The 27,995-nt window shown below is 44.4% G+C and overlaps 2 protein-coding genes and 1 pseudogene across 3 annotated transcripts in view; 2 read left to right on the top strand and 1 right to left on the bottom strand.

The window, feature by feature from the left end:
• LOC146019740 (uncharacterized) overlaps positions 1–27,995 on the bottom strand; it is a 781,584-nt gene that overhangs the window by 363,247 nt on the left and 390,342 nt on the right. The window lies entirely within an intron of this gene.
• Positions 16–27,898, top strand: LOC146021351 (uncharacterized). Its single transcript, XM_083155141.1, has 5 exons — positions 16–251; positions 3,596–3,827; positions 12,474–12,562; positions 21,299–21,346; positions 25,240–27,898. The coding sequence occupies exons 2-5, from the start codon at positions 3,710–3,712 to the stop codon at positions 27,112–27,114; spliced, it is 2,130 nt and encodes a 709-aa protein (XP_083011267.1). The 5' UTR covers positions 16–251; positions 3,596–3,709; the 3' UTR covers positions 27,115–27,898.
• On the top strand, positions 6,010–6,126 carry LOC146025358 (5S ribosomal RNA; annotated as a pseudogene).

Genomic DNA, 27,995 nt, shown 5'->3' with positions numbered 1-27,995 from the left:
TTGAGGAGGGCAGAAGTGTGCAGCCCTGGCAGATAGGTGAACTGACCTGTGAGGGAGAAAAGACTACTACCAGAGGCTCTGTGTGATGGCAGCCTCTACAGCTGACCAGACGCTGACAGGTGGCCTAAATCTCTGGCTGGGCAGATAGTGTACATTCCGGTGAGAGGTACCAGAGGTGCGGCACATCATCACTGGAGGTGGCATCTGGGAGGAGATTGGGCGGAGGCCTAAAGAGTAAAGAACGGAGATTGGTGAGTGCTGTCCAAACCCCTGCATCACTCACAGCTACACAGGGAAAGATTCCTAAGTGCAGACTGACAGGTGATATATGACACCTCACTGCAGCTTCATTACAGCAAGGGAAAGATGGCTACTACTCTATGCTGGGTACATACCAGGATGACTAGGGCCCGATCCCCTCAATCTAGATCCAATTCCGACCAATTGGATCCCAATCACCACACAATTGTGTGGTGATTGGGCCCTTTTCTGTCCTGGTTTGGACCGATCGCCAACGGATCGGACCCGCTCACGGTGCACATCGTCAGCGGGTCGGGCCCCCCCGCGTCACCGTGAGCGGGTTGGACGAGACACTGACGACCCGCTCACGATGTGCATCGTGAGCGGGTCGTCCTGGTGTACCCTACATAAATTAGAGTATCATAAACATTGCACAGGTTTTCAGCACAGCTTTAGATCAGCAACCCCTAAATAAAGAACTATTAACCCCTTCAGTGCTCACAGTGAAGTAATAATAAAGGCATCCTGACAGTCAATAGTCTACAAGATCATTACAGCTCCAGCAGCACAAACGTGAGATAAGGAGAGTGAGAGGGAAAAGGAGTTTAAGTACAATACCGAGACATTGTATTTGGGTATAAAGAGAGCAGCTACTTATACTTCAGCAGCAGAGAAATTGTGAACGACAGACTAAAGGTTTAAGCTGGATACAGGGAACATTTGAGAAAGTACAGAAGTCCTATTTGTAAGGAGCACAAAGTGATAAGATATAGAGATAAAGGATACCACTGTGGGTTTTTATACAGAAAGACTACACTACAGATGATCTTGGGGAAAACCTTTCCAGAGACTGCAGATAAATTACATCCGGAATAAAAATGGTGTATTTAATAATAGAGAGCTGCATACAGTAGATCTTTGGGAACGTAACAGTGCAGTGTTACTAGCAGGATACAAAAGTTTCTTCGTAGAGCATTATTAAAGTTTTCACTCCAAACAGCTATGAAACTGACACTTTGTGGACTGGAAAAGTGTCTGACATTGGTATTACACTAGTATCAGCTGATAGTGTTTGTATACAGCATCAACAGTTCATTCAAACCAATATAGTAGAACTATATAACATTGAATACAAGTGTGGATTGTTAATAACACAAATTCCATTCAGGAAAGTACAGCCTGTTAGGAAAGAACAGATCCTTCATAGCGGGAACTCATTTCTTGAATCCTTCAGTAAATATCGTGCAGTCTATTTCTAGATTGGATTACAAACACTTCATATAAGTTCAACTCCTATTACTTACAAACTCACCTTACAGGACTCAGGTGGGAACTTTAGATTGCTCAGGAACTGCAGTATATGGTTAACAAAGGAACGCGGCATAAAATACAACAGCGCTTATAGTAACACCAAGACTAGTGTACACTAACTAAAATACATATTATTGCGCAATAATAGTTTAAGGTTTATTACTATATGTTTTTTTTTATTGTTGATTGAAATTGTTGTTTAAACGGTGAAGGTATTAATTAACTTGCATGTGACGTATAATATGTTTATTTGTTTCAGCCGACTAAGGTAGGCTTGTATAATCTTTTTTACTTGAGGAAGGCATTCCAGAAATATTACTGAACACGACTACACGTCTTAAGTTCCAGTCAAATAAAATTGGTTGTGATGATTAATGCCATTATTTCACCTATTTTTGTTGCGTGAAATTACCTATGTAAATAATATTATTGTTATGCAAATAACTTGTTAACTTTATTGATTACTGGATATTTCAAAGGGTGTTTCCCCAAGCTCGCCCTCATAGAAATATATACATATCGATATAACCTATCTTTATACCATCAAAGCTTGGGGTGGAGGCACATAAACTCGCTTATACATACTCAGTGCTGAAGACAGCATTACACTGAGGTGGAGGGTGAGGGGCCAGAGGGAGATGCGGGAGACTTGTCCTCCTTTAAATGGGGCTACGAGCACTATCCGATTTTCGTGAGCCTCTCAGCTTTTCTGGAGGTTAAGCAATACTGTTTATCATAACCTAATGCCATTCTATAAATGTGCTACATAACGGTATGTTATAGGGAATTTGTTTACCGCGCTCTGAAATATAAGCAGCTCCAGTAATTAGGATGGGTAAAAGGAGCACTATGGGCATAGATTATCAATAAGAGTGTGTACCTGCAAACAATTTTTTTTTTGGTTAAAAACAATGTTTACACTCCTTTAAAGAGGTGGAGTCCCCAGTTGGTTTCCCTATCCCAGAGGCTTCAGATGTATGGGGGGGGGGGGGGGGGGGGGGGCGGGATCTTAGAATGCACATCCTATATACATGAGGTGCTATCATGCTGGTACTTGTAGTTCTGCAAAGACAAATACATGGTGCAGATGCACACTCCATATTATTAATCAATAATAGAGGTTCTTGGTATAATAATTGGCCAAGAAATATTTGCCCACCAACCAGCTTCACAGTGACCTCATTTCTGGTGGGTTCCTAATACTAAGTTTGAATCTGGGGTTCCGCGCCCCAGATTCAAACTTAGTATTAGGGACCCACCAGAAATGAGGTCACTGTGAAGCTGGTTGGTGGGCAAATATTTCTTGGCTTCAGATGTAACTACAGCTGTGTATTTAACTTTCACCGCAGCTTTGATCTTCTCCCCGTGTGCAACGGTGGGAAGAGGGAGGTGGAGTGTGCCTATTAGAGGTATCTGGTGTGACTCAGCAGCTTCGGTGTCAATGTTTGACAATGTTCAGAGCAGGGGGCAGCGGGAGATGCAGCGCTCCGGCATCCCGGCATGAGTATCATGTGTCCGCTGTTGATAGTAGAGGGGGTATCCTTACTGTGCCAACGCATTCCACGCATTGGGCACTTTTTCAAGGATACAGTCAGTGTAAAATTACTTCTCTTTATTTAGAAAAACTTTATTGTCCAGACAGGAAATGGTCATCCGCATGTAGGTAAAATTGGAGGAAACCTCATGTTCCCAATAACTATTAAAAAATATAGGTCACACTAGTAGTAATATTATTAACTTATCTAGAGATGTTCTATTATAAAAATACATTTACATCAATATCTACTGTATCGCAGAAAAAGAGTTTGTAGCTCAAAGATCCATCTTGTCTCATTTTTAATAGATCTTTCACTAAATCACCACCACCAATAATAGTATGTATTGCTTAGCCATGATCTTGCCTGCTGATGATCCTATCCTTGTGTGATCTCCTCTAAATTCACAAACTTGGAGATGTGGAATGGAACCAGATATAAGCAGAATAATCACACACATTTTATAACAATTGTTTGATTATTACAGTTACTTTTTTGTCTGTGTCTAGAGAATAAAAAGTTACTGGTGGTGACTGGAGGACAGAACCTATAAGCAAGAGATCCTGAAGACCCAAGAGGGCTTTAAAACATTGGTTAATGATCTCCACCTATTCACAGCTGAGATGAGCACGTCCATCAGTCCCAGTAGCTCAGACGTTGTATCTACAGCAGCCACCCAGGACCAAGACCAGGCTGTCTCGGAGAAGGAGATGTCCGATACTATGACAACTGGTCCAACAGGTATAGTGGTCGCTGCATAATTCTTTTTTATTTATTCTTTTTTTATTTTTACAATTGTGAGAAGATACACAATATCTTAAATAGATAAACCAGAGGCAGTACATTTCAGAGTTACTGGAAACAGAATGATATCTTATACATATGTTGGAATGGATATCGGAAGAAAAAGGGTAAATATATTGAAATAGAAAGCAGATACTGCAATAGTGCTTAGTGCAATAAAAACTTTCTATAAATCAACCAGGCTGGGGAGATGGGGAGATATGTCAGGCCCCTGGCACATCCTCCTGGCCTTGAACAACTTGTCTGATCCCTGACTCCCCAGAAGTCAGTGTTCTAGGCTCCAGGTTCCCTGTTCCAGAGTTACCTGTATAGTGTTACCTGTGATCTGCTGCTGCCAAACAGCTCCCTGGTTTACTCTTCATCTGCCAGACTTTCTTCCAGCTATTACCATCTACAGCTTCCACTAGAAGTAGCCTGTGCCTTCCAGTTACCACCAGCAGAGATTACTATGGGCTCCCAAATCATCTACAGTACCTCAGCATTGACTCCATAGTCAACACAGACGTCGACTCCCAAGTCAACGCAGTTGACCGATACCGTCCACAGCTCCCAGGCCATTACCAGCTCGGCTCCAAGGCCGACACAGTCCTCGGTTACCAGACCAACTCCGTCATTGACTACCAGTTCGACTCCATCATCGACTCCCAGTCAACTATGGATATCTATACCAGGTTGAACTAGATGGACGCAAGTCTTTTTTCAGCCTTACCTACTATGTAACTACATCATTGGCTTCCAGGCTGACCAAGACCCTCAGCCCATAGGCCGATACCAACCATAGGCTTCAAGGCCGACTTGGATCCGCAGTTCCCAGTCCGATACTGCACACCATCGGTTTCCAGTCCGATACTGCACACCATCGGTTCCCAGTCTGATACCGTAAGCCTTCAGCTCCTGAAACATCGCTGATCTTTAAGTACCCATTCCTCAATAGTGGCACAGTGGGTGAGGGACTCTGACAGAGGGCCATGACCGGCCCACAGCGCTGCAGCGAAGTCCATACTCCCTTGCGTCCCTGGTGAACACCATTGGTTTGGTTAGACTCTGCAACTCTGATCAGATTCACGTCAACTTCCCACCTAGCTGTGTTCACAGTGCCCAGTGTCATATGAACTGCCAATATCTCAAGTCCCCAGTGTTCCAAACCGACTCTACTACCGGTTCCCAGGCTTCGCCTTCAGTTTCTATACCAACAGCGATATCAGTGATCCCCCGACTGCCTATCACCAGTATTACCCACTGGATATACTCATTCCCTGTGAGTCAGGGGATCAGGACAGAGGGTTACGACATGCTTGCCGGGTGCAGGGAAGACCAAAGCCTTCAGGGTGCAGGGAAGACAGGGTGCAGGGAAGACAAAGCAGGGTTCCCTGGTGAAGACCACCGTCGGGTTAGGCCTCTGTTCCTGGTATAAACCAATATCCTATCCCAGCTGTGCCCTTGTGTCCAGCTCACTATTCAGTTCTGAGTACAGTATATATCCCACTTACCTGAAAACCCCAAGTTCCTGCTTCCAGCGCCCTCCACTGGACCAACACGGTCACAGCAGGGAACACACATTACCCTAGATCCTGAGAATAGGTCAAATAGTGCTGCAGAGGCTGCTCGGAAAATATTATTGATGATAACTGGGTGAAGTGTCACAGGCGGAGTTGGTTTAGAAAAAGATATATATGAGGAAAGAATTGGTGAAGACCAACATAAGACCTATTATTAGGCAAATTCGCATATGGTGCTAGGTTGGCGGTGCTCCCAAAGAAAGTTCAGCTAGATAACTGAATTAGGATAGGTGTCTAGAAGTAGACGCAGGGAGAACAGAACGGGTTTTTGGGGCACACTTTTAAATAATGAATAAGTGAAAGAATTTGTAAAAAAATGAGTGAAATAAAATCTTACCCGAAAAATTCCAGCAGTGGGTACATATCACCATCCATCTATATATTCAGTGTACATGTGCTCCACCCCCCTTCTTTTTTTTTTTTCTCCTCTGCCTATTTCCATCTAATTACCATCTCTCACCTGGACTCGCTCACTCTCTCATTCACCTGGGTGACACCGGGCGAAAAGCAGAAGTGACACCTGGCTCCTAGTACCATTTGAGGCTCTCTCTTCTGATGATATATACTGCCATACATCGCTGTGCCGCCTGATCCCATCCGAACTCAGCAGCTAAGCAGTGACTGGCTGGATCAGTACCTCTTGGGAGACCACCAGGGAATATCCAGTGCTGTATTAACACCCAGACAGCAGAAGCAGCGAGTGCACACGAAGAGCATTCTTTCTTTTTCTCCATTTACAAACTCTACTCCATCGAAAACTGCTTAACCTGTGACCCATGCAATTAAAGGGTTACTTTATTGTATTCTATGCTATCATCGGAGGGTCCGGAGCAAGACTCAGTGAAATTAATCAATTGAATTGGTACATTGATTATGTATATCATTGTTATTATTGATATTATAAATGTTGTCTTGCTCAAAATTTAGAAATTTAAATATTTATAAAATTTTAAATTTATTTGTTGTCTGGATAAACCCCTGCAAATCATTTTCGCCCACTTGACGGATATTGTGTAACAACCCCTGTTGCATGTTACATTTTGTTTTACCACTTTTGATTTATTTTGTATTATGTGCATATAATTGTATCCATTGCATCAAAATTGACGTGTGCATAAATATCTTAACTACGAATTAATAAAGGTTAGATTTTATTTCACTCATTTTTTCACAAATTCTTTCACTTATTCATTATTTAAAAGTGTGCCCCAAAAACCTGTTCTGTTCTCCCTGCGTCTACTTCTAGACACCTATAATAATTCAGGAAAATATTATACCTGCCCACTTCCAAGCAAAATTGGCAGGACAAGCTGGCATGATGCAGTGATTCTTCAGTTTGCATCATGGGTACTGGTGCCAAATCACATGACAAAGGCAACAAATGGTGGTATTATGTATAAGGGATTGGATAAGTTATGCTACTTACCCCATTAAGTAAATCAGTTGAAGTGTGGCCAGCCCACACAGGATTGGATAACCATAAGAATGCTCGTTCTATGCCCTATAACATGTATATAGATATACAGTAGTGTGTTCTAAAACATAAAAAACATTTTTAGAATTACAATTGATAAATTCTTTAATGGGATATTTTACATTCTTGACTTCACATTCTCTGGCCCCCTTTGTAGACCTGCACACTAGGCATAGGCCACACCGGTGAAATGTTGTTGTTGTTTTTTGTAGGAGAGAGCGCAAGACCAATTTTACTCCATATAAAAAGTATATTTATTATACACAAACAACAATAAAAATAACAATTAATAATTATATTAAAAAATACATGATTTCATTAGAAAAAATCAACTAGCATAGCTGGTATTTTTTAATCAAATTATTAATTGTTATGGTACTTGTTTCCTAGCACGGCCACAAATCTTATGGATCGTGTACCTTTAGTTAAGGTACACGATCCATACGATGGACCCGATTTCCTTTGAAATCAGGTCCATTTGGCCGGCTAGGACAAAATATCGGGGGCATCGCGTCGGTCGGGACCGTTAACAATGGTCCCGACGCGACCGACGCGATGCCCGCGATTTCCCCATAGGCTTCAATGTTAAAAAATATTTTAACATTGAAATCATGTCGGGAAAGGTAAAATATCGGGGGCATCGCGTCGGTCGGGACCATTAACATAGGTCCCGACGCGATGCCCCCGATTTTTACATAGGCTTCAATGTTAAAAGATTTTTTAACATTGAAATCCTGAAAAAATGTGAAAAATGTGAAATGGGCCAATATAACCCATTTCACATTTTAGATGTCCCCGTCGTCACCCCACGATAGACGCCAACCCGAAGCGTGGCGAGCGCAGCGAGCCCGCGAGGGGCGGCGGTGCGCGTCCTCCGACCTTTTCATTCCCCTACTATCCACGTCGGCGTGGAGTTGAGAATAGAATAGTGTGGCGAGCGCAGCGAGCCACCGAGCCCGAAGCGTGGCGAGCGCAGCGAGCCCTGCGAGGGGACTCGGATACCTTCACAGTTATACGCGTCCCCTCGCGGGCTTCACAGGTGTCCGTGGCGACGCGGACACCTGTGAAGTCCGCGAAGGGACGCGTTTACCTGTGAAGGTATCCGCGTCCCCTCGCGGGGCTCGCTGCGCTCGCCACGCTTCGGGCTCGGTGGCTCGCTGCGCTCGCCACACTATTCTATTGTCAACTCCACGCCGACGTGGATAGTAGGGGAATGAAAAGGTCGGAGGACGCGCACCGCCGCCCCTCGCGGGCTTGCTGCGCTCGCCACGCTTCGGGTTGGCGTCTATCGTGGGGTGGGGTGTACGCCGTGACATTTGGGGGGGTTGGGAATATTTTACATTGAATCCAATGTAAAATCGGGTCCCAGGGACCCGATTTACATTTCATTCATAAAAAAAAATCGGGTCCAAAATCGGTCGGTCGCGTCGATCGCATCGCATGCGTCCAAATCGCATGCGATGCGATCGACCCGATTTTTCCGACACGACCACCCCGATGTAAATCGGGGTGGCCGTGCTAGGAAACAAGTACCATTGTTATTTTATTGTTATTTGTGTATAATAAATATACTTTTTATGAGTAGTAAAATTGGTCTTGGGCTCTCGCCTACAAAAAAACATTTCTTAGCAAGTAATTAACTCCAAGTTACTAGAGAGCTGCATTTGTAAGTTTTATTTTATTTTTGGTGATCTTAAGATTGTTATTTGATTTGACACACCTATATTGAGCCCGATTCTTTCATTTTTTTCCACACTGGTGAAAGCCTTGGCTTTGTATGCTGTTTCTTTTAGAGGCATCTAAAGCTTATTTTACTAAAGTATCCTTTATGGTAGTTGACCTGCTATATATAGGCCTGGGGTTCTGGGGTAAATGGGATCCTAATACTGGATCCTGTTTTAATATTTTCCAGTTTTTTTTCTGAAGATGTTTTCCACTTCCATATGCTGGCAGTGAGATATAGTGACGAAGGACCACTGTATACAGTATCATCATCCTTCTTTACTTCCTTATTTTCTTTACATAGAAGTTCCACTCTAGTAGTAGTGTCAGGACTAACTTGGACTTTCTCAGACTTTGGGAATATCCATTTTCAAGAAAGCGAGTGCTCATTTCTGTAAGTTGTTCCTGGTATACTGTGGGTTCAGTGCAATTTATTTTTACTCATTATGATGGTGTTGGCTGGTACATTCTATTAGACTGTTTGAATTGGTCTTTTTCCTGTAGACTTTTGTATTAATATTTCCTTCTGTAGATGCATAAATCCAAAAAGAACAAGTCTTCTTTAAAAGATCTCATTGATATGACTATTGAGTCTGCTCCCATGTGAGTGTATTGTGTGAAATTAAATTAATTCAATCTTTCACACAATATTTGCACTATGGTCCTTTTTGTTTTTGAGTCCTTTATAGTTCACAAGGACCCATGATATCTCCAACTTTACTGGGGGTTTATTCTGATTCACTCAGAAAAGCACAATTACTCTCTAATGGACAAAATCCTGTGCACTGCAGGGGGGGGGGGGGGTACTTGAACATACTAATCATATCACCTCTCACCCTCCGTTTCTCCAGTGATAACATATTCAGCCTGGTTACCTATCTTTGTATTCTAGTGATTCAAGACCTGTTGCTAGCTTAGTCGCCCTTCTCTGTACCTGTTCCAATTCATTTATGTCCTTTTTAAGGTGCGGTGCCCAGAACTGAACACAGTATTCCAAGTGTGGTCTCACCAATGCCTTGTAAAGAGGCACTATCACATTGGCATCCCTTGAATCCATGCCCCTATTAATGCATGCCAGTGTCCGGTTTGCTTTTGCTGCTGCACTTGAGCAGTGTTCACTATTACCCAATGTCTCATCTATGATGACCCCCTAAGTCCTTCTCTATAGCAGCATTCTCTATAATAACTCCATTTAGCCTATAAGTAGCTTGTTCATTTATGTCTCCATAACATATACTTCCAACTGGCCTGTTCCATTTTTTTTTTAGATGGTCACGCGTTCCGCCCGGGGCCAGCAGTGTTCCGCAGTTGGGGGGTAGTTGGGAGTCCCCCCTGCCCGGCGCTGAATAGTGGGCAATAGATGCTGTACATTCATAAAAGCAGAGGGGATGGGGGCATGGGCAGCAACTTACACAGCACTGGCCATGCCCCTGTAGTGATGGAAAACAGGGGCATGGCCTGCAGCCGTGGCATTCCTATGAGGCCACACCCATATGACATAGATCATGCCCCTTTTCACAAATGCGGCTTAGCCATGTGAGCGTCCCGACCTCTGCAATCAAAATGTTGGGAGGTATGGGTAATGTACCAGATATATAACAGAAATGCCCTGAAGGGTGTAGTCCTGTGCAGTATAATGTACCATATGTATGTAATGTATAATGGAAGTTAACCGGAACCCTGGAGGAGTCGGTGAACCCTCAGTGAGCTGGGCCCACTGGGAGTTTCCCCTGTGTCCCTTTGATCCAGTCCAAGTTTAACTGTATATTATGAGGCGGTATATATTATAACTATACATGGCACATGGGAATAGTGCAGTTGATGTTATATCCAGGTCACATGGCTCATTATTTATATCAGTGGTTTCTGGTCTCCTGAACTTCGGACTGGAGTTCAGTCTGTTGGACAGGTGGTTTTACTTGCTGTACTCAAGTGAGAATGTCTACTGTGTTCTTATTCCGGGTGTGTTTCCAGATGAAGTCGGGGAACCGTGATTATCTTCAAAGACAATGGCTCAATAACATTCAATACAAATTCAGAGGATGGTTAACTCTAATATGTTTATCTTCCAGTAATGTCCATGAATCCTTGTCTTTATCCATCCATACACTTTAGTCACTGATTATTGCCGAAAATGGCCAAGCGTCCCACTATGGTACCTCTAACCTCTTTATATTATTCTTTATGTGTTAATTGTTTATTATTTAAGTTTTTGGTAAAGTCACAGCTCCTGTCTACCAGTGGTGGTTTTAGACTTGGTTTTGCCCAACACCACCCACCCAAATTAGTGTTCACCTTGCACCTTGCACCTTTCAAAACTTGTGCACTTCCTCTTTCCTGCCTGTCGCTGTCTCCTGTGGTATCTCTATCACATTGTGGCCTACATCCCAGACTGTACTAGAAAGCACCAAAGCAGACAGTGACACCCCAGGCAGGGAAGAGGAACTGCATGAACACTCAGGGGCGGATCCAGGAGAAAATGACTTTGGGTGCACCATGATAGGAGAGGGTTTGTGTGTGTGTGTGTGTTAATGGTGCCAGAGTACATGCTAAGAGAGCGGCAGAGAGAGGGTGGGAATGGGATTAAAACTAGGCCCTTGCATTTAAAGTACACAGGCCCACCTTGGCATCAAAAGTGAAGGATGTAGTTGTGCGCGCGCTGAAGGCGTGCTCCAGAAAAGGGGGTGTGGCCACTCCAAAGGGGGCGTGTGCTTGAGTGTAGTGTACAACACCATATACCACTTCTACACATTATGCAACAAAATACTAGACCCCATTATTCTTGCCCCTTACACATGATGCCAAATGGAATGAGCCAAAAGTCACATACTGTAATGCCACATGGATTGTTTCAAAATTCACATAATGCCACATGGATTGAGACAAAATTCACAATATGCTTCATAAACTGGGACATAAATTGACACAATAATGCCCATTGCATGTTAAGCCAAACACCTATTAAAAATTATGCTACATAAGTGCTGCTTACCTACATGCTCATTGCCAGGGGTTCCTTGTTCATTGCCAGGTGTTCCATGCTCATTGCCATATGGGATGACATGCTCATTGCCAAAGGGGAATACATGCCGCTGCCAAGCAGAAGTGACAGCCATTTACAGCCAGGCAGAGAGCAGGGAGCTGCATGGCTGTATTCAGAGCATTGCAGGTCCCGATTATTTGAAATAATACCCCTTTCACACCAAAAAATAAATAAAAAAATAAAGGGATCATATATTGAGGAACTTTTCAGTGGGCTTTAAATGTAATTGATCCCGTGAAACTGGGCAGTTTGGTTCCAGAGAATCTGCCCTCAAAGTACATGAACAGCCATAAAATTACATTTTAGAAATAAAAAAATCGGTTTTCCCATAATATCTCCAGAACCAATTGACTCATATGGACCAGCCTGTATCAGTTGAAGGCCCAGCGATTTGGGTACGAATGAGATCAACCTCGAGCTTCTGTAATGCCGGGAAGGGGGGGGACTGGCAGCCATTGTAACCGAGTGGCGGTTGGAATAAGCGGGTCCCATGTTATCCTATGGGGAAAACGTTCCAGTTTGCCCTGCAGTATCTCTGGTTCTCGGAGGGCTAGTGAAATGGAAAGATAAGGTCCTCAGCTACACAATGAGCTGTGTCATAAAGCCGGGGGGGGGGGGGGGGGGGGCATGCCCAGGTGCCCCCCCCCCCCACCCTGAATCAGACACTGTGAACACTAATAATGCAATAGGACTCTTTATAGTATAATACATTCATATTAATTTTAATACAATTATACTATGTATGTAATGCATTCATCAATTTGTTTATTATGATTATGTGACAGATGATAATGAAGATACACCTAGTGCACCAGAAGACGGAAGTGGTCTCCCAAGCAGGGGGGGTGCTGACAGTGTTATAAACATGTTACAGGTAAATGCAGTTCCCCATATTATTTTGTAATGTACACAATGGATGGGCTGTGTCTGGAGATGGAAATTATGGTACTGTACATTCATTTACATATACTTGGATTGTTGTGCAGGTGTTGAGCCCAGGCATATTTTTGGGTTGCAAAAACAGGTGGAGCAAAATGTGGCTTACAGATGTGGTTAGGTGATGGGTTAGGACAGGTGCAGAATGGTGCAGCCCATATGGAACACTGGGTAGTTGTCTTAGTGCCCCGGATGTGATAACAAAATTAACATCTGGTTGGAGGATGTTCCTGGAGCAGCCGAGTCTCTAATAAACACATGGACCCATGTAGACAAAGCATAAATCATTAGTGACAAATAATTATTGACATGATTGACTAATACCTAAGGTGTGATACAGGCACAGGTAAGCAGAGCACATATACCTAAGGTGTGACACAGGCACAGGTAAGCAGAGCACATATACCTAAGGTGTGACACAGACACAGGTAAGCAATATTGTAATACCTAAGGTGTGATACAGGCACAGGTAAGCAGAGCACATATACCTAAGGTGTGATACAGGCACAGGTAAGCAATATTGTAATACCTAAGGTGTGATACAGGCACAGGTAAGCAGAGCACATATACCTAAGGTGTGATACAGGCACAGGTAAGCAGAGCACATATACCTAAGGTGTGACACAGGCACAGGTAAGCAGAGCACATATACCTAAGGTGTGACACAGACACAGGTAAGCAATATTGTAATACCTAAGGTGTGATACAGGCACAGGTAAGCAGAGCACATATACCTAAGGTGTGATACAGGCACAGGTAAGCAATATTGTAATACCTAAGGTGTGATACAGGCACAGGTAAGCAGAGCACATATACCTAAGGTGTGATACAGGCACAGGTAAGCAGAGCACATATACCTAAGGTGTGATACAGGCAAGCAGAATACTAGTACCTAAGGTGTGACACAGGCACAGGTAAGCAGAGCACATATACCCAAGGTGTGACACAGACACAGGTAAACAATATTGTAATACCTAAGGTGTGATACAGGCACAGGTAAGCAGAGCACATATACCTAAGGTGTGATACAGGCACAGGTAAGCAATATTGTAATACCTAAGGTGTGATACAGGCACAGGTAAGCAGAGCACATATACCTAAGGTGTGATACAGGCACAGGTAAGCAGAGCACATATACCTAAGGTGTGATACAGGCAAGCAGAATACTAGTACCTAAGGTGTGACACAGGCACAGGTAAGCAGAGCACATATACCCAAGGTGTGACACAGACACAGGTAAACAATATTGTAATACCTAAGGTGTGATACAGGCACAGGTAAGCAGAGCACATATACCTAAGGTGTGACACAGACACAGGTAAGCAATATTGTAATACCTAAGGTGTGATACAGGCACAGGTAAGCAGAGCACTAATACCTAAGGTGTGACACAGACACAGGTAAGCAATATTGTAATACCTAAGGTGTGGTACAGGCACAGGTAAGCAGAGCACTAATACCTAAGGTGTGACACAGGCACAGGTAAGCAGAACACTAATACCTAAGGTGTGATACAGGCACAGGTAAGCAGAATATTAATGCCTACGGTGTGATACCGACACAGGTAAGCAAAATACTAATACCTACGGTGTGATACAGGCACAGGTAAGCAGAGCACTAATACCTAAGGTGTGATACAGACTCAGGTAAACAGAGCACAAATACCTAAGGTGAGGTACAGGCACAGGTAAGCAGAACACTAATACCTAAGGTGTGGTACAGGTACAGGTAAGCAGAATGCTAATACCTAAGGTCTGATACAGGCACAGGTAAGCAGAATACTAATATCTAAGGTGTGATACAGGCACAGGTAAGCAGAATGCTAATACCTAAGGTCTGATACAGGCACAGGTAAGCAGAATACTAATACCTAAGGTGTGATACAGGCACAGGTAAGCAGAATATTAATACCTAAGGTGTGATACAGGCACAGGTCACCAGAATACTAATACCTAAGGTGTGATACAGGCACAGGTTAGCAGATTACTAATACCTAAGGTGTGATACAGGCACAGGTCAGCAGAATACTAATACCTAAGGTGTGATACAGGTACAGGTGAGCAGAATACTAGTACCTAAGGTGTGATACAGGTACAGGTGAGCATAATACTAGTACCTAAGGTGTGACACAGGCACAGGTAAGCAGAATACTAATACCTAAGGTGTGACACAGGCACAAGTAAGCAGAATACTAATACCTAAGGTGTGATACAGGCACAGGTAAGCAGAATACTAATACCTAAGGTGTGATACAGACACAGGTAAGCAGAATATTAATACCTAATGTGTGATACAGGCACAGGTCACCAGAATACTAATACCTAAGGTGTGATACAGGCACAGGTGAGCAGAAGACTAATACCTAAGGTGTGATACAGGCACAGGTCAGCCGAATACTAATACCTAAGGTGTGATACAGGCACAGGTAAGCAGAGTACTATTACCTAAGGTGTGATACAGGAACAGGTCAGCAGAATACTAACACCTAAGGTGTGATACAGGTACAGGTGAGCAGAATACTAGTGCCTAAGTGTGATAAAGACACAGGTAAGCAGAATATTAATACCTAAGGTGGGATACAGGCACAGGTAAGCAGAGCACTAACACCTAAGGTGTGATACAGGCACAGATAAGCAGAGCATTAATACCTAAGGTGTGGTACAGGCACAGGTGAGCAGAATACTAATACCTAAGGTGTGATACAGGCACAGGTGAGCAGAATACTAGCACCTAAGGTGTGATACAGGCACAGGTAGGCCGAGCACTAATACCTAAGGTGTGATACAGGCACAGGTAAGCAAAATACTAGCACCTGAGGTGTGATACAGGCACAGGTAAGCAGAATATTAATACCTAAGGTGTGATACAGGTACAGGTGAGCAGAATACTAGCACCTAAGGTGTGATACAGGCATAGGTAAGCAGAATACTAATACCTAAGGTGTGATAAAGGCACAGGTGAGCAGAATACTAGTACCTAAGGTGTGACACAGGCACAGTTAAGCAGAGTACTAATACCTAAGGTGTGACACAGGCACAGGTGAGCAGAATACTAGTACCTAAGGTGTGATACAGGCACAGGTGAGCAGAATACTAGTACCAAAGGTGTGACACAGGCACAGGTGAGCAGAATACTAATACCTAAGGTGTGACACAGGCACAGGTGAGCAGAATACTAATACCTAAGGTGTGATACAGGCACAGGTAAGCAGAATACTAGTACCTAAGGTGTGACACAGGCACAGGTGAGCAGAATACTAATACCTAAGGTGGGATACAGGCACAGTTGAGCAGAATACTAGTACCTAAGGTGTGATACAGGTACAGGTGAGCAGAACATTAGTACCTAAGGTGTGACATAGGCACAGGTAAGCGCGCTAGCTGTAAGTAACAGATATGAAGCAATGTACCACCTGGGTCCAGCGGTGTAGCTAGGTGCCATGGTGCCCGGAGCAAGGGCATATTTCGCGCCCCCCTACCCCGGTAATGAATTGGGGGCGTGGCTAACATGTGTTTGCATGTTACATTTGAAAAGAAAAAACTTAAAAAATAAGACACTATATAAGACACTGTAACGGAATCTGCTGCGTTATATAAGACACTGTAACGGAATCTGCTGCGCTATATAAGACGCTGTAACGGAATCTGCTGCGCAACATAAGACGCTGTAACAGACTCTGCTGCGCTATATAAGACAGTGTAACGGAATCTGCTGCGCTATATAAGACGCTGTAACGGAATCTGCTGCGCTATATAAGACACTGTAACGGAATCTGCTGCGCTATATAAGACACTGTATTGGAATCTGCTGTGCTATATAAGACACTGTAACGGATTCTGCTGCGCTATATAAGACACTGTAATGGATTCTGCTGCACTATATAAGACACTGTAACGGAATCTGCTGCGCTACATAAGACGGTGTAACGGACTCTGCTGCGCTATATAAGACAGTGTAACGGAATCTGCTGCGCTATATAAGACAGTGTAACAGAATCTGCTGCGCTATATAAGACACTGTAACGGATTCTGCTGCGTTATATAAGACACTGTAACGGATTCTGCAGCGCTATATAAGACACTGTAACAGAATCTGCTGCGCTATATAAGACACTGTAACGGAATCTGCTGCGCTATATAAGACACTGTAACGGAATCTGCTGTGCTATATAAGACACTGTAACGGATTCTGCTGCGCTATATAAGACACTGTAACGGATTCTGCTGCACTATATAAGACACTGTAACGGAATCTGCTGCGCTACATAAGACGCTGTAACGGACTCTGCTGCGCTATATAAGACAGTGTAACGGAATCTGCTGCGCTATATAAGACAGTGTAACAGAATCTGCTGCGCTATATAAGACACTGTAACGGATTCTGCTGCGTTATATAAGACACTGTAACAGATTCTGCAGCGCTATATAAGACACTGTAACAGAATCTGCTGTGCTATATAAGACACTGTAGACAAAAAAAGGTGTTAACACACAGCGCTCAATGTATAACCTTAAAAGCACAATACAGATATCACCATTTTTTTCCAAATAGATTTTGCATTGGAGATTTCTCAGGCGAATGATAGTATCTGAAAAGATAACCACCAGTTCTCACATAATATGTGAGTTGGTGGAATAGAGGACAATCATAGTGCAGGTTATCTTTGGTTAAAAAGGGGTTTAATACAAGTCTGCACTTACAACAAGTAGACTTTTTCACAGCATGTATGAGAAACCCTCAGGCAAAGCTGCTGACAATCAGATGGAACAGGAACAAAACAGCATCGATAGGTCCATATACCAGTCCGGAACCAGATGATGGAAAATCTTTGCTGTACCGCTTTGTGGATCGCCAGACAGCCTCTTCTTCCTGGGGGGTCGTCACATCAACACTCAACGCGTTTCGAAAATCTTCTTCAGGAGTGTATGCCTTCTGCAGGTCCTACATGGGTATTTATACCCTGGAGATCCCCGCTATCACCTGAATCAGGTGCGTTGCATTCGGCAAACAGCCGGATGTCCGGGTCCGGAGAAGCCGGAAATAGTCATAGGCAGTAGGTCAGCGTAATATAGAAAATGGCTGTGCGTGTCAAAGTTCCGTCCCTTGGAACGCAAACAGCCAGATCACTGTTTTTACGTAGCTGCCTCTACACTACAGCAAAACAATATCTTATACAGTATTACATATAACATTTTGCGTATTGTATTAGGGAAACGGGCCAATATACATATTATTAAAAATACCAAAGGGCGAACTTTATAAAATTTTCATTTTAATATTTACGAAAAATATAAGGAAAAATACAAAAATATTTCATTTTATATACTCAAAAAATATATTTAATAAAAAATTTTAATAAAAAATTTATATTTGGCCATCTTCCCGAATACTTACAATAAAAAATACATAGGTGAAGAACAATATGGACAATGATTTCCTTTGTATTGATCTAAAGGAAAAATAAAAATATATGAGTCCACAAATCAACATGATAATATACAATGAATGAAAAAGGATGAAAAGGTGAAGAAAGGGGACAAGAAACCAAAAAAGGGGGGGATAGATTAGATGAGAAACGGTTTTAACTCGAATTCACTATTGAGTCCTTGTGGGACCAAGGTCCTCAAGCGGTGAATCCATCTCATCTCAGTTTGGGAGAGTTTTAAATCCACCCCACAAGATCTCCAATTGGCTGAGATCTGTTCGATTCCCCAAAAATTCACTATTTTACATGGATTAGAGTTATGATGGGTCTTAAAATGAGCTGGTACTGTATGAGTTACAAGGCCTTTTTTAATATTATATGTGTGCTCTGCGAGCCGGACCTTCAACTGTCTAGATGTCTTCCCGACATATGAAAGTCCGCACTCGCATTGCAACACATAAATTACATTTTTGGAATGACAAGTGATAAACTGTTTGATTTGATATATTTTACCATTAACAGTAAATTCGGTAAACTTTCTGCTGGATGTTTTGACAGTTTTACATATAGTACACGAACCACACCGATGAAAACCGATGGTTCTTATGCTTTTTCTTGTCATTAATTCCGACGAACTCTTTACAAGGTGATTGCGAAGAGAAGGGGCCCTTCTATAAATAAATTTGGGCTCTTTGGGAATTAAAGTGCCAATTACTGGATCTTTTACCAAAAGTTTCCAGTTTGATCTAAAAACCCTTTCAATTTCTTTATGTTTCGAATTGTATTGGCTTATAAAGGCCCATTTAAGTTCTTCCTTTTCAGGTTTTTCAACTGTTTTTACTTTACGAAGGTCAGTTCTCTCGATTTCCTCAATCCGAGACCTTGATCTACCAAGTGTATTTTGTGAATAGCCTTTAGCGCTGAGACGTTCTGTTAGTTCGTCTAACTGGGCCTCACATACCTCATTATCGGTACAATTCCGCTTGATACGAGAGAATTGCCCAAACGGAATTGTACTTAACCAGTTATGATGGTGTTCACTTGTAACTTCAATGAAGCTATTAGAGTCCGTTAATTTACGGTAGGTTTTGGTTTTTAAATTATTGTTCTCAACATAAATTAATAAATCTAAAAACGAAACTGATATTGGACTAAAACAAAAACTCAAATCAATAGAACTCGAATTAATATTTAGATCAGTGGTAAATGAAATCAAATCCAACTCATTCCCACGCCAAATAAAGAAAATGTCGTTGATAAAACGATGCCAGGACACTGTAACGGAATCTGCTGTGCTATATAAGACACTGTAACGGAATCTGCTGCGCTATATAAGGCATTGTAACGGACTCTGCTGCGCTATATAAGACAGTGTAACGGAATCTGCTGCGCTATATAAGACAGTGTAATGGAATCTGCTCCGCTATATAAGACACTGTAACGGAATCTGCTGTGCTATATAAGACACTGTAACGGAATCTGCAGCACTATATAAGACACTGTAACGGAATCTGCTGCTCTATATAAGACACTGTAACGGAATCTGCTGCGCTATATAAGATGCTGACAGCTGTAAATAAATAAATGGTACTTGTTTCCTAGAACGGCCACAATCGCGGCCATCGTGTACCTTTAAGTTATGGTACACGATGGCAGCGATGGACCCGATTTCCTTTGAAATCAGGTCCATTTTGCCGTTAATGGGAAAATCGCGGGCATCGCGTCGGTTGGGACCATTAACATTGGCCCCGACGCGACCGACGCGATGCCCCCGATTTTGCCATAGGCTTCAATGTTAAAATATTTTTTAACATTGAAATCGGGAGCATCGCGTCAGTCTTGTGCCATTATAATGGCACAAGATGAGATGGACGTGATTAAGTCCATCTCACATAGTAAAAAATGTGAAATGGGCCAATATGACCCATTTCACATTATATATGGCCCCGTCATCACCCCACAATTGACGTGAACCCGAAGCGTGGCGAGCGCCGCGAGCCCGCGAGGGGTGCGCGTCCTCCGACCTTTTCATTCCCGTACTATCCACGTCGGCATGGAGTTGAGAATATTTAGTGTGGCGAGCGCAGCGAGGCGAGCGGACGCGTATACCTGTGAAGTTATATACATTCCCCTCGCGGGGCTCGCTGCGCTCGCCATGCTTCGGGCTCGGTGGCTCGCTGCGCTCGCCACACTTTATATTCTCAACTCCACGCCGACGTGGATAGTAGGGGAATGAAAAGGTCGGAGGACGCGCACCGCCGCCCCTCGCGGGCTCGCTGCGCTCGCCACGCTTCGGGTTCACGTCAATCGTGGGGTGGGGTTTACGCTGTAAAATTGGGGGTCTAGGGAATATTTTACATTGAATCCAATGTAAAATTGGGTCCCAGGGACCCTATTCACATTTGATTCAATAAAAAAATCGGGTCGGTCGCATCGCATGCGACCAAATCGCATGCGATGCGATCGACGCAATTTTTCCGACACGACCACCCCGATAGAAATCGGTGTGGCCGTGCTAGGAAACAAGTACCAAATAAATATATATACAGCACAGCAGGTTAGCAGCAGATGCCAGAGAGATTCACTTTGCACCCCCCCTCCTCCCCTCCCCCAGGACCCACGAATCACCCAAACCCCAAGTTAAACCCCATCATTAATTAGCTGTAAAAAAAAAAAAAAAGAAATCCACCTTGAATAATGATAGCAGGGCGGCAGCAGCAGAAACTTTCTCCTCACCAGCGCTTGGGATGGCTGTGGCTGGTGACGGAGGAGGGAGTGAGAGCCGAGGCAGACGACTCTGAGTCTGAGTGCTGCTGCGCTGCCCGGAAGCCGGTCCGAGCAGCAGCAGCAGCAATTTAGATTGGACGGAGTGAGTCACTGTCAGCCGCCCAAGCGTCAGGGACCGGGCGAGCAGGCCAGGGCAGCTGAACAGGGGGCAGGCGCCGGGCAGGGCAGCCGCCGGCACACGCTGCCCGCCGTTAGTACAGATGATCTTACTTGTGCAGGGATCATTTTTGCGGAGGGGGGGGGCGGGCCGGCGCCGCCCTCCCTACGCCTCTGCCTGTGTCGGCATTCAGAGCGCTGTACTGTGCAGAATCTCAGTAACTAGCAATGCACTTATGATTATTAAGTGACGTTCATACTACACCCAACCAGCTGTGTTACCCCTGACATCACTTTAGAGGCGGTTGGTACAAAGCCCTCATGTTACCCTACAAGGACTCACAAGGACCACTCTCTGTTTTACAGGACATGGAAGGTTTGCCGAAAGCTTCAAGCAAAGGGAGCTCTGCCCAGGTCAGTAAACATTCATTATTATTATTATTATTATTATTATTATTATTATTATTATTATTATGGTTTGTTTATACGGCGCCACAAGGGTACTGTAGCGCCTAACAAGTAGCAATACATAAATAAGCAAAAAGAAGAAAACAATGACTTATGGGGCATGTAGTGATTTAGGGGCATTTTCTAAGTGATCTCACTAGATCCCTCCGTGTGTAGAAGTCATATCGATAGCCCGGAGATTAATATCCAGCATGCTGGAGAACACTGACCCCGACACATCGCTCAGCACACGTCGCTGACACATCGCTCAGCACCCATCGCTGACACATCGCTCAGCAAACATCGCTGACACATCGCTCAGCACATGTCGCTCAGCACACATCACTCAGCACACATCGCTCAGCACACATCACTCAGCACACATCGCTCAGCACGCATTGCTGACACATCGCTCAGCACCCATCGCTGACACATCGCTCAGCACACATCGCTGACACATCGCTCAGCACACATCACTGACACATCGCTCAACACACATCACTGACACATCGCTCAGCACACATCACTGACACATCGCTCAACACACATCACTGACACATCGCTCAGCACACATCGCTGACACATCGCTCAGCACACATCACTGACACATCGCTCAGCACACATCACTGACACATCGCTCAGCACACATCACTGACACATCGCTCAGCACACCTCGCTGACACATCGCTCAGCACACATCACTGACACATCGCTCAGCACACATCACTGACACATCGCACAGCACACATCGCTCAGCACCCATCCCTGACACATCGCTCAGTACACATCGCTCTGCACCCATCGCTGAAACATAGCTCAGCACAAATCGCTGACACATCTCTCAGCACACATCACTGACACATCGCTCAGCACACCTCACTGACACATCGCTCAGCACACATCGCTGACACATCGCTCAGCACAAATAGCTGACACATCGCTCAGCACACATCGCTGACACATCGCTCAGCACAAATCGCTGACACATCGCTCAGCACACATCACTGACACATCGCTCAGCACACATCGCTGACACATCGCTCAGCACACAACGCTGACACATCGCTCAGCACACATCACTGACACATTGCTGTTTGCTGAGCATGGCTCAGAACGCTCAGCAGATCTCGACGTGTGTAGGCCTTTAAAAGTACAAGGCAATTTAGGACAAGTGCATAGAAAGTAAATAATGATAGTTGCATCAGCAGACGGGACACTGAAGTGATTATTAGGGTGGCAGAGGCCAAGGATTAGGTTCCACTGATTAGAGTAAAAAAATACATATATATCTCATCCTTTAATTAAGATATATTAAGGAGCAATGACAGAGTAGGGGTCAGCTGTCACGTATTACAGACATAACCAGGAAGAAGAAGAGGACTGTCTTCAGATTAAAGTACATGGTACTTGTTTCCTAGCACGGCCACACCGATTTACATCGGGGTGGTCGTGTCGGAAAAATCGGGTCGATCGCATCGCATGCGATTTGGTCGCATGCGATGCGATCGACGCGACCGACCGATTTTCGACCCGATTTTTTTATTGAATGAAATGTAAATCGGGTCCCTGGGACCCGATTTTACATTGGATTCAATGTAAAATATTCCCAACCCCCCCAAATTTAACGGCGTACACCCCACCCCACGATAGACGCCAACCCGAAGCGTGGCGAGCGCAGCGAGCCCGCGAGGGGCGGCGGTGCGCGTCCTCCGACCTTTTCATTCCCCTACTATCCACGTCGGCGTGGAGTTGAGAATAGAATAGTGTGGCGAGCGCAGCGAGCCACCGAGCCCGAAGCGTGGCGAGCGCAGCGAGCCCCACGAGGGGACGCGTATACCTGTGAAGTTATACGCGTCCCCTCGCGGGGCTCGCTGCGCTCGCCACGCTTCGGGCTCGGTGGCTCGCTGCGCTCGCCACACTATTCTATTCTCAACTCCACGCCGACGTGGATAGTAGGGGAATGAAAAGGTCGGAGGACGCGCACCGCCGCCCCTCGCGGGCTCGCTGCGCTCGCCATGCTTCGGGTTGGCGTCTATCGTGGGGTGACGACGGGGACATCTATAATGTGAAATGGGTCATATTGGCCCATTTCACATTTTTCACATTTTCTCACTATTTCAATGTTAAAAAATATTTTAACATTAAAGCCTATGGAAAAATCGGGGGCATCGCGTCGGGACCAATGTTAATGGTCCCGACCGACGCGATGCCCCAGATATTTTACCTTTCCCGACACGATTTCAATGTTAAAATATTTTTTAACATTGAAGCCTATGGAAATATCGGGGGCATCGCGTCGGTCGCGTCGGGACCAATGTTAATGGTCCCGACCGACGCGATGCCCCCGATATTGTGTCCTAGCCGGCAAAATGGACCTGATTTCAAAGGAAATCGGGTCCATCGTATGGATCGTGTACCTTAACTTAAAGGTACACGATCCATAAGATTGTGGCCGTGCTAGGAAACAAGTACCAAGTACATAAACATACTGCAAATACTGTATACAGGTGACACTGGTCATTGGGAGAATTCAGCTTGGGATGTAGTCTGCTATAATTCACAAAACTACAATCTGCAGTGGTAGAAGCCTTATCCGCATGCCAGGTCCCACCCCAGGATATGCCTACTACAGAGCAAAGTGCTTGGACATTACCAGATGCACCCTGGCTAGTGTTGTCTGCACCAAGCACCCACAAAGCCGCATCGCCACCCTGGCAACGGTACATCACTGCCCTGTTGCACCTCAGATTGCAGTTGCAATTTGACCACAGTTTGAGGCTTGTGCAAGAGCACTGGTGCATTCACACATGCAGAGAGCTGCAACAAATCACAATCTGTGAATTCCAGGAAGACGGATTCTATGGCTCCTGTACTGTATTTGCTAATACTGAGCAGTATATGGGTATACTCCAAGACCACAGTCATCCACCAATCTAGGGTGAGCACAAGCCCTGAGAATGGGGGTAAGGTTATAGGGGGGCTTATACTACATGTCCAGATATATGCCCATGCATGGCAGACTCTAACACATAGCCAAAGTATATACAGCATGTGCCCCAGATCCAGGGGTGGAACATGCCCATGACACGTTGTCTTGGGTGCATTTACAAAATAGTTTCCCAGTTGACACCAAAGAATGCCCTTGCACAGATAAAGAGAACTGGCTGTACAACGTCTGTCCCATCTCCTCAATGCAAGAAACTCCCACTGTGTGGATGGGTGAGATGATTAGGACAGGAGGACCGCCTATCGGACCATGTATGGGAGCGGGGAGGGGGCGGGACAGAGCTGCAGTGGATAGAGGGGGAGGGAGCAGAGTGGAGGTGGTTGGTAAGTGAGGGGCGTGGAACGTGCTGGGCCCACTATACTAGAAACTTGTAATATATAGATTTAGCTACGCACATGGTTCCTGCACTGCGGCCACTCGTGCCTCTTTGGCATGCCAATGTCGCACTCATGGCACCATTGCCGCTCGTGTTTCTTTGAGCCACAGGAGAAATTAGACACACAAACGTGGCAAAAGGATCGTACCAATCAAGAATTTTGCACGTACATAACATGGAACAGTTCCTAATACTAAAAGAAGACCAAAGCATATAACATCGGAATGTTTCCCTGTGTGCACATGTAACCTCTATGGAGGTGATAAATAAATACAAATCAAGGGAATGATTATTTGTTCCAAAAGGCACCCGTACAAGTAATGATCCCCACAACTGCCGTGGGTACAGGGGCTCTGTCATCCATCTCTCACCTGTTCTTCCCATACACCTAGCGCTATGGTGTTCTGTAGTTGGTGTTGTAAATGATATAAAACATTAATAACAATATTTTGATTCATGTTACATTTTCTCTTTCAGAAATACTGTTACAGGTTCTCTATAGGAGCGATCTTAATTACTATGACAATTGTCACCGGTTTAGCAGTAAACTCTGTACAAACACCAGGAAATTCCAGCAACGCTCCTGAGTACACAACTCTAGGGACTGGTTCTGTCAGCTTTCCTCCCAACTACACAACTCACAATACACCAACACAAGGAAATCCCACAAGTCCAAACACACCAGTATCCATTCCAGGAACTTCCAGCCACAATCCACAACAAACTGTCACAACTCCAGGGATCAAAAGGACACAAACTACTACCTCTTCTTCCAACTACACATCTCACAACCCCACAACACAAGGAAATCCCACCATTAGTCCAAACATAACTGTATATGTTCCAGGAACTTCCAGCCACTATCCAGAACAAACCGTTACAACTCCAGGCATCAACGGGACACTCACTTCTACCTTTCCTCCCAACTACACAACTCACAGCACAATAACACAAGGAAATCCTACCACTAGTCCAAACACAGCTATATCCATTCCAGGAACTTCCAGCCACTATCCAGAACAAACCGTTACAACTCCAGGCATCAACGGGACACTCACTTCTACCTTTCCTCCCAACTTCACATCTCACAGCACAACAACACAAGGAAATCCTACCACTAGTCCAAACACAGCCATATCCATTCCTGGAACTTCCAGCCACAATCCACAGCAAACCTTCACAACTTCAGAGATAAACAGGACGCAATCTACTACCTTTCCCTTCAACTACACAACTCACAACCCCATAACACAAGGAAATCCTACCATTAGTCCAAACACAACTATATCCATTCCAGGAACTTCCAGCCACTATCCAGAACAAACTGTTACAACTTCAGGCATCAACAGGACACCCACTTCTACCTTTGCTCCCAACTACACAACTTACAGCACAACAACACAAGGAAATCCCACCATTAATCCAAACACAACTGTATCCATTCCAGGAACTTCCAGTCACACTCCAGAACAAACCGTCACAACTTCAGGCCTCAACAGGACACAAACTTCTACCTTTCCTCCCAACTATACAACTCACAGCACAACAATACAAGGAAATCCTACCACTAGTCCAAACACAACTATATCCATTCCAGGAACTTCCAGCCCCTATCCAGAACAAACTGTTACAACTTCAGGCATCAACAGGACACCCACTTCTACCTTTCCTCCCAACTACACAACTCATAGTGCAACAACACAAGGAAATCTCACAACCAGTCCAAACACCAACATGGCCATTCCTGGAACTTCCAGCCACAATCCACAACAAACCTTCACAACTTCAGAGATAAACAGGACGCAATCTACTACCTTTCCCTTCAACTACACAACTCACAACCCCATAACACAAGGAAATCCTACCATTAGTCCAATCACAACTATATCCATTCCAGGAACTTCCAGCCCCTATCCAGAACAAACCGTTACAACTCCAGGCATCAACAGGACACCCACTTCTACCTTTTCTCCCAACTACATAACTCATAGCGCAACGACACAAGGAGATTCCACAACCAGTCCAAACACAAACGTGGCCATTCCTGGAACTTCCAGCCATAATCCACAACAAATCTTCACAACTCCAGAGATCAACAGGACACAAACTTCTACCTTTCCTCCCAACTACACAACTCACAGCACAACAACACAAGGAAATCCCACCAGTAGTCAAAACACAACTGTATCCATTCCAGGAACTTCCAGCCGCTATCCAGATCAAACCGTCACAACTTCAGGCATCAACAGGACACAACCTTCTAACTTTCCTCCCAACTACACAACTCATAGTGCAACAACACAAGGAGATTCCACGACTAGTCCAAGCACAGATATATCCATGCCAGGATAGTCCACAGCTATCATTATAGAAAGCTCATCAATGTCAGAGAGTACTAAAAACCCACATGCCATTCCAGGAACCATCAGCACTGACACACCTACACTGTTTTCAGGATATGGTCCTGAAAACATAACATCAAGCCTAAAATATATAACACAGTCCACAGAAAACATCACCACTATTAGAGAAACCATTAAATCAAACTTGTCAGTTCCATGACACATGGACCCTTCTGCTGCTAGAGCTAGTTCTACAGTAACAACATCATGTCCAGGACATTTAAACCTACTGTACGTTAATTACATATCACACATGAAAACATTACTAGTGCTGGGCATAAGCCTTCAGTTCCAGGGCATATATCTTCCTTTGCCACCGGTCCAGCTTACAAAGCATCATCATCATTAATTTCTGAAGACATATCACCAATTCCAGACTACCCTACTTCAACAAATGTGGTTGCTGATCCGGAAACTCAATCTTCAAATCCCAGGGATACATCCACGAAAACAGAACACAATGTATGACCACAAGTCAATGAATTGCCACCTTAAGTCTTTACACTCCAATGCTGTGTAGGCCCAGACATTTGTAGCTACAGTATTACTCTTCCATGTTCCCGATGGATCATGAATACTGGTGGTTCTGTCCAAACAGTGATAACTCCGAACATCATCTGCCAAACACAATCTCACCAAGAGCTTCTTAAGTCTACGTGATGGACTTCGCACATGTTTCAAGTATAGATAGGCGTCAACCTATAGTCAATAGGTGCCAACATGGTCTTGGTAAAAGGTAGACACAATTAAAAAATTGACATGCCAATGGTCGACACAGAAAAGGTCGGCTTGGGTATTTCATGTGTTTTTCTTAACCCACCTTTCTCTGTG

This window comes from Crinia signifera, chromosome 7, assembly GCF_055691185.1.
Source record: "Crinia signifera chromosome 7, ASM5569118v1, whole genome shotgun sequence".
NCBI classification, from domain to species: Eukaryota; Metazoa; Chordata; class Amphibia; order Anura; family Myobatrachidae; genus Crinia; species Crinia signifera.
The sequence above is the reverse complement of the archived record's forward strand: the minus strand, read 5'-3'. Positions and strand labels throughout refer to the sequence as shown.

Bases quoted from the DNA above. Each gene is read 5' to 3' on its own strand.
- LOC146021351 (XM_083155141.1), top strand. From the start codon at position 3,710: ATGAGCACGTCCATCAGTCCCAGTAGCTCAGACGTTGTATCTACAGCA. The intron at 12,563-21,298 runs GTAAATGCAGTT...TCTGTTTTACAG, and splicing joins GTGTTATAAACATGTTACAG to GACATGGAAGGTTTGCCGAA. The intron at 21,347-25,239 runs GTCAGTAAACAT...TTTCTCTTTCAG, and splicing joins GCAAAGGGAGCTCTGCCCAG to AAATACTGTTACAGGTTCTC.